The following is a 13,681-nucleotide window of genomic DNA, read 5'->3' on the forward strand; positions in this document are numbered from 1 at the left end:
AATGATTTAAAGGGTCAAACCTTTTACTTTTATGACAAATGGTCGAAAAATATGTAAACGTGGCAATGCTGTTTTGAAGTTTTAGGGACTGTCCCACAGTAAAGTGGTAGACAACCCACAATACACGGAGATACTTTAAAGGCCCAATGTTGCCACTTAGACTTAAAATTATTCCTAATACCAGCGGATCGGTAAATTTGATTTCCATTAAGATCTTAAATTTTCTAGAGCTTTTTGCCCTTTTAACCTTTGAGATGTGATTTTAACTCTATACAGAGTTTTTTTTAATGTAGGCAATAGCCCGGAAAGAAAATTTATCGTTAAAACATTGTAATTACACTTATAAATTGTTTTCCAAAATCTTATCCGTACGCAAATACAGCTCTTTAAAATTTTGTAGCGAAAATTGTATTTTCTAAATAATTTTTCTTCAAGCTGATAAAATGTAATGATTTTACTTCAAAGTAATAAATTTCTTTAATAAACGTAATAAACAATTTTAACACAAAAATATTGATTATGTCGGTATCTATTATAGGTGATAGAATAAAAAGTACACGCAAAATTTCGTTCCTTTTGTAAAATACGTCCTTCGACAAAATGGTGTTTTTTTGGAAAACGGTTCAGCTTACGTATATCAACTACAATTTTTTTCTTAGGTACGCGAAAAATCTAATAAATCACATAAGGGTTAAAAAACCTAAGACCTTAAAAGTTTAGAGATAAAGAAGTTGAAGGTAGCCTCTGCTCAGCCTCGCTGAATATGTAGGAAGAAGTTATGTCCAGTCTTATTAACTTTGGTATGATACACGATTGATTCAAAATTCATTAAATTTCATCAATTGGAAGAAAAGTTATTTAGAAAATACCATTTTCGCTATAAAATTTTAAAGACCTTTATTCGCGTAAGAGGAAGTTTTTGGGACACAATTTATAAGCGTAATTACAATCTTTTGACAAGAATTTTACATTTCTGAGATATTGCCAAAATTTTCGGAAATACCTGGTATAATTCAGAATGTTCTGTGTCAATTTCTAGTATTGACAATGTAACTGCTTATTTACACAATTAATTTTTTTGGCAGTTATAATTCAATGATGTCCTTTTATTAAAAAAGGTCATTTGAAATTTTTTTACACTTATAATGATAGTGCAAAGTAGGTACACTATTGATTTTCGTAGATATCGAAAATTGATCATTTTCATAATATACATGTATACTGATAATATTAATAATATAAGAAATAATACAAAATCAGTATTATTGTACCGAAAGAAGAAATAATATAAAAGAAAAAAAGTCACGGATTATATCTGAATAATTTAAAACTTCTTAGAAATTCCGAGAGACGAAGTAAATACGCTGATGGTATTCATGAATATTGAAATCTCTTATTCATGTATTAATTTTAAATGAAAACAATCAGGGTCGTATCAGAAAGCGTAAAAAAGTAAAAAATGTCATACAAAAAATAGTCGTTTACCACTCAAAATCCGTAAAAGCTGTAAAAAATGCAATGCACTACTAATTGTAAAATCTTAATAGATCATAAATCCTAATTTAGTATTACTGCTATGGGAAAATCACTTATAATTCAACTTTAAAAAATGTACATTTTTTGTGGTAAGTTGTGAAAAACCATGTACGTCACTGGTCAAAGGTCGTACGAAAGACGCGGCTATACGGAAATCAAAATCAACAAAATGCCAAAGAGAAAATTGATGTTGCTCATTATAAATTTCAAAAATTAATGATAACTCCGAGGAATTAAATGTTGTACAAAATCTACTTTTTCTTACTTACGTTAGAAATATGAAAAGACATGGCATATATTGTGTGTTATAAGAGGTTTTTTTGATAAAAAAACAAAAACTGTGAGTTTGACGCAAGTAAAAACAGAGACGTGGACACCAGAATTTTTAAGTAAAAACTACCAACAAACAAGAAATCATTTAAAAGATATAAATTGTGCTACGCCAATGATTTAGCTTGTACGAAGTGTTGAAAAAGACTTCTATAAGTTGAATAATTATCCAGGAGAAACAGAGATATTATTGAATAGATTCTACTTTGAAACGAGAAGTAGGATCAACACCCGAGAAACTGAAGAAATAATCTTTTCTAAAAATTGGTTGGATTCAAAAATTCTTTAATACTTGTGATGAACTTATTAGATATTGGGCACAATAAGATCTCTCTGTAATCTGAAAAACGTGTATTATGAACCCATAAAAACAGAGGCGCACAGAATACAATTCTCTAGTATAGTCTAAGCAACAATTTAAAAAAATATATACATTGATCTAGAAAATTGATATTTAAAGGTTTTGACACACCCATGATTTATTTCAGTGTATTCCTGCTATGTCTTGTAAAAGCTCTCTACAACTGAAAAAAATTTGCATTGAATTGCAGTAAAAGAAGTGACCCGCCAGATACAATCTTATGGTCATACTCGTAGAACCAAAAGGAAAATAAACTGTAAAAATAATTTTAGAGAACAGAATATCAAAATTTGATCAAAGATCTTTCTGGTATCAACAGTTTTTTTTGAGTAATCTCTCATTTTTTAACAATTAAACTGAAATTTTAAGAGATTTTTTGAGCATATTTTAAGTTTCGCTGCATTTTCGGTCAATTAAGCCTGAAAAAGAGAATTGATTTCGAGAACTTTAAAAAATATTAAGAATTTATTAAATTGAAACTTCATTAAAAACTCAGAGAAGACACTTTTCTCTTTAAAAATTACACGAAAATTTGTTTTTTTCATATAAAATCTACTAAAATATTGGAACATAATACATAACTAAAAAGGAAATTTCATGTAGATTTCAATTTTGTAAAAATGGCGTTCATAAAAAAAATCTAAAGTAGTCCATGATATCTCAAAAACCAATTGCCGAATAAAAATACCGATCACATCAGTAGAAAGCCAGTCAAAACGTGTTTTAATAACGTTTAATTATTAGCTTTCTCTGAATAATAGTTTTCGAGTTTTTTGACAAAAACGAAAATCCAAATTTTCGGTTTTTATCGGGTATTTCCAAAAGTATTCGGATGTTTTAAAATTCGCACATGAATTATTGTTGACCGTCAAAATACGCAACTTTGCCTTTATTTAACCTACTTTATATCTCTTACCGTTTTTGGGATCCCCATACATAGACTCGAATTTGTTATATCCTGTATAATTAAAGTATTATGGTAGACAATTCTATTGATGATAATCGTTTTCAAATTTCAATAAACTAAAAACAATAATAGTAGCGCATTTAGACCTACGAGTTTGAAAAATCTTAAAGATGTCCACTCGATTCCGGGACACTTCCGGGACAAAGCTTCGAAATCTATCCAAAGAAAAAAATGGGTTTTGATGAAGCTTGAAAGCGTCTGGTACACTGCGTAACTGTTTTCTGGATTCGTTAAGCAAAACCAAATTAGAATAAAGTGGAGGAGAGGAACTTGAGTGAATTTCCAGAAGCATCAAGGTTCTCCAAACTTGCCAAACTTTCTAGGAACTTTCCAAGTAATTTTTATAATTTGTTTTAACTGTTCACGCAGGCGTAGACTCTGTAGGATAGTTCATTCTTTGTGTGGCTACCTTTAGCTACATTTTCAAAAAATGCACAAGGGCCGGTCTAGTATGAAGATGGTCAAGAAGAGGTATTTTATATTAATTATTAAGATGTGCTCGGGCCTTGGTTTTTGCCTGAGATAATTGACTAAACTGACGTTCCTTTCATGGGGTTTCAAAAGAAAATTGAAGGGAATTCTAACTGGTTTTAAGTAAGTACTGATGATGATAGATGAGTGTTTATTTCATTAAGATGTTTCGATGATGAATAGTGGCCTCCACATTATTTACCCTTGTCTGTTAAAAAGAAATTGCATCGTGAAATTCTGGAAAACGTGCATTGACGCAAATATGAACAAAGCAAAGGAAATAATGTTATTTTTTAAATATGTATCCACGAGAAAATAAGCGATTTGGATATAAAGTAAGAGTAAAGAGCAATAATCTTCATTATCATTCGAAAAGGATCTCTATTGCAGGAAAAATAAAAATTGCGAATTTTCATCAATTCTCATTGAAGAAGTCATTTAGACGTACCTAATAATGAATGCAATACGACAGAAAACAAAGGAAATTGTCTGACCAAGAAATAAGGAACAGGAGGTATATTGGCCATGTGACGAATGGAGAAACGCGTGTAGCTGTACATTGAACAGATTAATGGAATAGGTCCTTTATCACTGACTTCAGTTATATGGATTTTAACCAAAAAAACACAAGATCGTACTGGAATAATTTTGAATAAGTACCCATAAAAACCGAGTAAGAATGGGGAGAGATTTAAAAAATTCGTGGAAATGACTGAAACAAGCTGTGCTACTGACATTAACTAATTTTTCCGACGAAAATTATATCTCTGAAACACAGACTATACAGGATGTTCTAAAGTCAACATTGCTATTATTTTGACAACCCCTGTAAATAGAAAGAAATTATTCGTACAAAAGTTGTAGGGTATATTTAAAGCTGTATGAAGCGTAATAATTTTTGTATACAGGGTGCGTCCAAATAACTTACGGGTACATTTTTTCTTTTTTTAAATGGCATTCCCTGAATATTTGTCAATTTTCCGATTTCCTTTTCAATTCTAGAGATTTTTCATACAAGGTACACGTGATCCGCAATCAACAATTCACCAATTATAACAACGTTTCAACAAATTTATGAGTTTATTTAGAAGTTTATTATAAAAAACATTGGCCAAATGAAGTAAGTGCCTATTTATAAATATGGTTCAAAATGTTCTTCATTACGAATAAGATATTTCTCCATTCGTCTTTGAGCAAACGGCCTTAACCATAGCAGGGGTAATGGGTGTACAAGCTGTTCTTATGCTTGTTTTTAAACCTTCTAAATTTTGAGATTAGGAAAAATAGACAGTACCTTTTAGATAGCCCCACAAAAAAAAGTTAAGTGACGTTAAATCTGGGCTACAGGCTGGCCACTTAATGGGTCTTCTGGTCGCTATTAACTTATTTTCATAAGTTACTTCTAAAAGTTCTGTGAAACTCCTAGAATTGTGGGCAGGTGCACCATTTTGCTGCCACCACAACGACCAATCCTGTCTTCCAAGAGTATATTTTCAAATAATAATGGTACCATTTTGGGATATGTTTATAAGAACATTTTTTATTATTTTAATCTCCAGAATCACCTTCAAAAATGTTTCGACATTATTTCCAGACACCCTGTATATAAATAATTAAACTTAGTTTCTACGATTTCAGAATTTTTCCATGATTTTTTCAAAAATCGCAAATTCACCTGAGAGTTCCAAAGTTTGCAAAATCTGATCAGAACTTGTAAACGACTTTCCAGAAATTCTTTTCTAGTATTCTCAATTGTCTCAATTTCGTCTCGAAACTTCCCTGGGTTTCTCTATCTTCGTGTTCTTATGCCGTTGACTTATTTGCGCTAAAAACATCCTATTGCCGCCTGGATGGAATCTCCTACCCCCAATCTGTCAAAAAATCCATTAAAATCAATAATACTTCCTGTTGTACTGTTTAATAAACACGTCGACGCATTTAGTCCAGAAACGAATTGCGTTCAAGAACAATTTCATGTCCCAGGATACCCACTCTGTTGTAAGACAGGCACCTGCCTTGTAATGCAGCCAAAGGCAGTTAGAAGGCTAAATATAGAAGAAAATTATTATCGCGTCAATTATACTTTCATGGCGGATTATCTTTCCTTAATGCATCGTTATTTATGTCAGGATTTCGTTTATGACATATACGAGAAGATTGGATGAGCCTCTGCGAGAAATGAGAGCCATAAAGAGATATTTAACTGCTTTGATAAGGCAAGACTACATAGGCTAAGGAAAACCATTATAGAGATTCAAATGACTTCAGCCTTGTCCCGAACAGGAATCTCACATTTCACGCCGAATTTCACATCAATCAAACCTAATAAAATAAAACCGCATTATTCAATAACATCACACACTTATGTAGTTAAAAAGAACCATCATTTACGCACAAGGAAGTCGCCTCAACGCACACTCCATTGCCAAGTTTGATAGTGCAAATGTGCCTCCTATTATTACTTCTGGCAATTTTTGCCAGTGCAAATGACGATACTCTTCCGGTTTGCGAGATATCCGCATGTCAAGCCCTCGAAGAAAGCTTGATACAGCTGACCGAGTTCGCAGACAAAATCGAGGAGAGAAACAGGACGAACGATAATTTGGTGAAGTTGGAGAAGAGGCTCAGATCGTTAGAACAGCCAGGTAATTATGGTTCTGGATGGGGAGATTCGGTTGTTATTAAGGGTTTCAGTGTGGCAAATTGTCAAGGAGGATGGGAAATGGATCGAGTGTTCAAAAGGGCCCTGCGTGTGTAAACCTGAGACGAAGTCTATAAGCTGCTGGCAGCAGGGAATTCTGCACCTGCCCTCGGAGCAGGTACTTCCCTATGACGTCAGAGTCATGTAAGTTTTGCTAACTCCGCAACTTCAGCTAAAAAACAATGACTACTTTAGAGATTTGGGCATTAACTCTCTGACCACATTAAACAAAGCAGCTTTCAGCGGACTAACATATCTAATGGAATTAGATTTGTTCGACAACAGCATTGACTATCTACCTCCGAACATTTTCACTAAAGTATCCAATCTGATCTATCTGCGCCTGCATCAAAACAAATTGGAAGAGCTGCCCGAAAATCTTCTAGAAGGCTTGACTAGTCTGAAGACCTTTGATGCTTCTGGAAATTCCCTTAAATCCCTCCCCTCAAACCTATTCCGAGATTCCAACAATTTGATTTTACTGCACCTATCCAGAAACCAGCTGCGTGTCATTTCCGAAACTTTATTTGATAAGTTGGAGTTCCTGGAAGACTTGGATTTGAGCAACAATCACCTGGAGGTGTTGCCCAAGTTTGTTTTTGCCGATTTAAAAGCTCTAAGACGTTTGCATTTGGCTGAAAATAACATCAGTTTGCTGCCAACTGGGATATTTGATAAGATCTCGAATTTGGAGTTGTTGAACTTGAGGAAAAACAGGATTACTCATTTGTCGGAGAAGTTGTTTAATAATCTGGTGGGACTGACTAGTTTGCAGCTCAGCGGAAATCAAATCACTCAGGTAACTCCTCAGATTTAATAACAATTATTTTCAGTCAAAACATTTCATTGCAGATAACCACCAAAGACTTCATCGGACTGACCAGTCTGATAGAGCTTCACCTGGAACAAAACCTCATAAGCAGCCTTCCAGAGAACGCCCTGATTCGGAATCAAGACTTGGAAAAGCTGTTTTTGTTTTCAAATAACTTAGAAGAGCTCAAAGAGAAGACTTTTAATGGGCTTATCAGCCTCACATCTTTGCTCTTGAACAACAACATCCTGAAGGACATTAGTGCCAGGTTATTTTCTTACACGCCCAGTTTGCAGAAGCTGTATGTATGAGCTTCCAATTGTTGTCGAATATGCGTTCAAAATTTGGAATAAATTTCAGGCAGCTGGATAGCAACAAATTCCAGTTTTTACCTACAAAAATCTTCGAACCCCTCACTCAGTTATCCGCAATGAAACTGGCTAAAAATCCATGGCATTGCGACTGCAACATCCTATATTTGTCTCTGTGTGTTTCGAATTATACTCAGAATTCTTAAATATTTGTTCATAATAACTTTTAGCTGGATCAGTGCAAATCAGGACAGGTTGCTGGATCCAGACTTGTCTTGCAGAGGTCCAGGAGATTTGGGCGGATTGCTCCTGAAAGACATGACTTTTGATAAGCTTTGTGAAGGGCAATGGGCCAGCATGACCAACTTTGCAGTTAGAATTCCTGTAAAACAATCTGGGACAAACGAAAGCAATACTTGACTGCTTTTTAGGATTATATTGTATTTGTAGTATTTTATAATAATTCTTTGCCTAGAATACGACAAAACATCATTAGGACTCTCATAGATGGCAGAGTGTAACTACTCGACCATACATTATTGACACTTATCAGTTTTAAAAATAAGTGTGCTTGCTCTTGTTGATTTTCTATCTAAAAAACGATAATATTTTTCAGAACATCTAATATCTCTTTTGATTTCAGAATAAAAAAAACCAGGGACGTATTTTAAAGGTTAACCAATCGAATTCTTGCCAATTAAACAGGGACTCAAAGATTAAAAGTGTTTTTGGTTTCAAGGAACCCCACTAAGGACCTGAATTTTGACCAAAAAAAACGGCGATGCTTTGCATCGAAAATTTCAAGAAACTTCATCGGCATCGGAAAGCCTATAATATCATCAGTGGCTTAGACTTAGGGGGAGGAAGCGAATTTTGCTCTTTGGCAAGAAAGAGTGTCCCGTATTTTCAACAAATGGGGCTTCTCTTTATATATTCATCAAATGCCCCCGGTATAATATATTCTACGTTGCGAGTTTCGCGCTTAGCGTGGGTCTAGAACAAAGATAACTATATGTAGGATCCGCTCGTCAGATCGCTCTAACTCTTCTAAATGTAATTATTACTGTCTGACCAAATCGAGACACCAACGGGAAAGTCCGAATATTTGTTAGATAGTATTAGTTAAATTAGGGTTGAGGAACCGAGGGGGATTAAAAAGTGAGGTACCTCGATGTTACGCCCATGCGTATCGTACCTGAGTTCGAGTGATTCTCGGCTGTTGCTGGGTTCTCCCAGTAACCTCCTAGAATCTGTGTCACGGAAAAAACCCAAAAAGCGAACATCTCTTTGTTTGAACCAAGGAAGAAGGGCCTGAGGATGGTTGCTAAGGGCTCAAACAAAGGATGGTTCGTGGTGCTGGCTCGCAGCAGCCAGATGTTGTAACGGTCGCTGGCCTCTACTCGAGGTACGACACTGGTTTATTACCCCCAGGTTTAATATTTAAGATTTGTGACAAGGAGAATCGCTCTCTTTGATATCCGGAGTGAACGACGAACTAAGTGACGCGAGTTTTTACTAATTAAGTTACCATTTAAGCTTCGTATTGTACCCTATCCCAATTATACATAAACCCTAGACAACCGAATAAAAGAAAAACCCACAACTTTGGGGGCTCGTCCGAGATTTGGGGTAACGATTTTGGAGACTTTTACGAGATTTGGGGTAATAGTTTAGAAGACTCAGCCGAAATTTGGGAAACGAGTTAGGACGACCAAGCTCTGCACTTCAGGATTGAGAGCAACGGCGACGGTGATAACGACGAAATCACTAATACCAGACGGGTAACGACGACGACGGCGATAACGACGAAACAGTGCGAGATTAGGGTGATAATAGTGATTAATTCCGCGAAGTGAAGTGGAGTGCGGAAAAGGTGTACGCAACCGACAGATAAAAGCAGTTAAGGTAGGATACAGAAGTTAGTCTAATTTTACTGTATTAGTAGATTTATTGCTTTGTAATCCCGATTGTGTCTCGATTTCCTCTATTGACTGGTCTTTTCAAGTCGATTCTACGTAAACAGCAAAACGCATCGTATCTCATTTTTTATTTTCTTGGAATATTGGCCTAGTATCAATTCCATACCCAATTATGACTACTTTGGGGGATATTGAAAAAATTGCGCAAAATATCACAAATTCTAAACTGAGGGCGGTTCAAGCGCTGCATGTTGCTGTTTACGGCAAAGAAGGTCAAGGTCGGCAAACTAGAAAAAATGTGAGGAAATTCCCTGGTTTTAACCTGGACAAGGAATCAAGGGAATATCAGACCAAATTAACAGAAACCGAAGATCAGTTGAACTTAAGCGATTTGATGGCGATCTGTCACATTCTGAACTTGGACTATTCGGGACAACACGAGGACATCGCGAATCGGGTATGCTCTTTCCTGAATGACTTGTCAGTCAACGACGATATTACTGAGGGACAAGAAGACGGGGAGACCGAAGATGAGGATGCCGGAGGTCAGGAAAGTAGCGACGAATCCGGACATGAGGACGAAATTGACGAGGGAAATTTAGCTCAGCCACAAGCCCGTACCAAAACGAAGACGAGAAAAAATAATCCTTTTGCGTTAACCTTTCGTGACGTAGAAGACAGCATTAGACCATTTGATGGCAAGGATGATTACCCGATAGAAAAGTGGATCCGAGATTTTGAGGAAATAGCAGAGGTCGCACGATGGAACGACTTACAGAAATTAATATTCGCGAAAAAGTCGTTGACGGGTTTAGCGAAACTATATGTGCAATCAGAAAAGGGTATTAAATCCTGGACTACTCTTAAGAAAAGACTTACCGCTGAGTTTGAAGTGAAGGTCAGCAGTGCTCAGATTCATAAGTTGCTAATGTCTCGAAAGAAAAGTCCTGCTGAGACAGTACAGGAATATGTATTGGTCATGCGTGAGATCGGAAGCCGAGCGACGTTAGAGGCCGAGGTCGTGATACAATACATTATTGACGGGATACAGGATGATCCATCAAGCAAATGTGTGCTTTATGGAGCGAAAAACTTCGCTGAGTTTAAGGATAAGGTCAGATTGTATGAGCAGATCAGAACAAAAAGGCCGACGTTCAGCTCAGAGAAGAAGTATGAGAAAAAGGAAATCAAGAAGGAAGAGCACGATAGAAAGGGGAGAACTACCAATTGTTTCAATTGCGGGCTCAAAGGACATAAATCCAACGCGTGCCCAGACAGAGCCAAAGGGGTCAAATGTTATAATTGTAATAGTTTTGGACATATATCAACCAAATGCCCAACGAAGACAAACGACGCAGGTAAAAATAGCCCGTGTGCCAATGTTCGCCTTATGGAAGTCGTACCGAATAATGCCGTTAAGGTACAAATCGACAATGTACAACTGACCGCACTGTTAGATACGGGTAGCGACATAAGTGCGATAAGGAGCGATGCTTACGATGACTATCTAGGACATATCCCTTTAACGGGGAATGAGATAATTATAAAAGGAATAGGTTCCAATAGAGTGAGGACCAAAGGATTTTTCCAAAAGGAAGCAAGGATCAACGACGAAGACATATTGTTAACGTTCCACGTGATACCAACAAATGCCTCAAACTTTAAGGCCATTGTGGGTAATGACCTATTAAAATGGGCGGATGTAAGTTTCACAGAAGGAGGCGTGGTCATACACAAGAGGAGGGAGGAAAATTTCTTGATGGAGATGAAGATTGCCGACGGTCTGGATCAAGAGAACCCGCAAATTGACCATATACCGAATGTAGAGTGCAAAAACAAAGTTAAGGACTTGATAGAAAATTACTCGCCGGAGAAAGTAAAGGATGTCGACATTAGGATGAAGATTGTCCTGAGGGATGAAGAGCCAGTATATCAGAACCCAAGGAGACTCTCACCCGTTGAGAGAGTAGAGGTAGAAAGACAAGTACAGGAGTGGTTAGATGAAGAAATCATAAGACCCAGTTATTCTGATTTCGCAAGTCCGATAGTGTTGGTAAAGAAACGAGATGGCAGTATGAGACTTTGTTGCGACTATCGCAGAATCAATAGGAAAATAGTCAAGGACCGTTTTCCGTTACCATTGATTGAGGACGTGCTAGATAGGTTGCAAGGAGCCAAATACTTCAGCACGATAGATCTGCGAAATGGATTTTTCCACGTTCCTGTAGACGAAGACAGTCGAAAATATACCTCGTTCGTCACTCATAACGGACAGTTCGAATTCCTAAAATGTCCTTTTGGCCTATGTAACAGCCCAGCAGTTTTTCAGAGGTTTATATGCCATATTTTTCGGGAGTTAACCTCTATGAACATTGTGTTGTATTATATGGACGATGTAATAATTTTGAGTAGCACTCTCGAGGAAGGGGTAGAGCGTCTGGCGATGGTCTTACAAGTAGCGAGAGACTATGGGCTGGAAATAAAGAAGAGTAAATGCCAATTCTTAAGAAGACGAGTAGAATTCCTAGGCTATATCATCGAGGATGGTAAAGTACAGCCCTCTGAGGAAAAGGCATTGGCGATCAGAAGATTTCCGGAACCAAAAACGCCCAAGCAGATCCAATCCTTTCTCGGTTTGACGGGGTATTTCCGAAAATTCGTCGCTTCATATGCCATAATCGCAAAACCTTTAAGCGATCTGTTGAGGAACAACAAGGAATTTGTGTTAGGCGATGAACAAAGACGGGCATATGAGACGTTGAAGGAATTACTAACTAGTGAACCAGTCCTGTATATTTACAGGCAAGATGGTGAAACCCAATTACATACTGATGCAAGTAAGTATGGTTACGGCGCTTGCTTGATGCAGAAATCCAACGACGACAATAAATTCCACCCTGTATATTATATGAGTAAGAAAACGACACCAGCTGAAGAACGATACCACAGCTACGAACTGGAGGTTCTGGCTGTGATACAAGCTGTCAAGAAATTTAGAGTCTACCTCTTAGGCAGTAATTTCAAGATAGTCACGGATTGTTCCGCTTTCCAGAAGACTATGGATAAGAAAGACTTGACTACGAGAGTAGCACGATGGGCATTACTGTTGGAAGAATATTCATACGTTATAGAGCACCGAAGTGGCCGTCGAATGGCCCATGTGGACGCTCTGAGTCGATATCCAGCCGTAATGACTCTAACTGAAATTAATGACGAAGAAGGGACTCTGCGGCGATTAAAAGCGGCGCAAGAAGGAGATGAGTTCGTCCAGGCTGTCAAGAAAATTGCCAGCACTGAAGATTACCAAGGCTATTTAGTAAAGAACGGTATTTTGTACAAATACGACAATGGGTTGGAATTAATAGTCGTACCGAAGTCGATGCAGTCCGAGGTCATAAAGAAAACGCACGAAATAGGCCATTTTGGCATTGCAAAAGTGGAGGAAATCGTCAAAAGAGAATTCCATATACCGAAGTTGAAAGAAAAGATTCATACTGTTATTAAGAATTGTGTGGCCTGCATTCTGGGAAACAGAAAAGAAGGAAAGAAAGAGGGAATGCTGCACCCGATAGCCAAGGACGAAGGACCGCTATACACTTACCATATTGACCATTTAGGACCTCTGCCTTCAACAAATAAAAATTACCAGCATATATTGGCCGTAGTAGATGACTTCTCGAAATTCGTTTGGCTGTACACTACCAAGTCGACGACGTCGCGGGAAACCATCGACAAATTAAGAACGCAACAGAAAAATTTTGGAAATCCGTCAAGAATAATTACAGACAAAGGTACTGCGTTCACGTCGAAGGAATTCAGCGATTATTGTGAACATGAGGGGATCCAACACGTCACTGTCACCACCGGAGTACCTCGAGGGAACGGTCAAGTGGAACGGGTTAATCGCACGATTATCCCTGTCCTTACGAAACTGAGCATGGAAAATCCTAGTAGGTGGTATGACAAAGTAGATAAGGTGCAAACTGCTTTGAATTCCACACTGCAAAGGAGTATCGATGCTACACCGTTCGAGGTATTGTTTGGTGTCCGGATGAGGCATAATGAGGAGATTCGCATTAAGGAAATGCTGGAAAAGGAGATAATCAAGAATTTCGACGCAAAAAGGGAAAGACTACGTGAAGATAGCAAAAAGCAAATTTTGAAGGCGCAAGAAGAAAACAGGAGGCAATATAATTTAAGGCGGAAGAAAGCGACAAAGTATAAACGGGGGGATTTAGTGGCCATAAAAAGAACGCAGTTCGGGGGCGGGCTGA

At 37.3% G+C, this 13,681-nt stretch overlaps 1 protein-coding gene across 1 annotated transcript; it reads left to right on the forward strand.

The window, feature by feature from the left end:
• The first annotated feature begins 6,055 nt into the window (after positions 1 to 6,055).
• LOC136418096 (carboxypeptidase N subunit 2-like) lies at positions 6,056 to 8,111 on the forward strand. The gene is made up of 6 exons (XM_066404043.1): positions 6,056 to 6,310; positions 6,360 to 6,510; positions 6,562 to 7,165; positions 7,219 to 7,478; positions 7,538 to 7,663; positions 7,719 to 8,111. Exons 1-6 carry the CDS (start codon positions 6,109 to 6,111, stop codon positions 7,906 to 7,908), a joined length of 1,533 nt encoding a protein of 510 aa, XP_066260140.1. The 5' UTR covers positions 6,056 to 6,108; the 3' UTR covers positions 7,909 to 8,111.
• Positions 8,112 to 13,681: the final 5,570 nt, after the last annotated feature.

The sequence above is a fragment of the Euwallacea similis genome, chromosome 32, assembly GCF_039881205.1.
Source record: "Euwallacea similis isolate ESF13 chromosome 32, ESF131.1, whole genome shotgun sequence".
Classification (NCBI taxonomy): Eukaryota; Metazoa; Arthropoda; class Insecta; order Coleoptera; family Curculionidae; genus Euwallacea; species Euwallacea similis.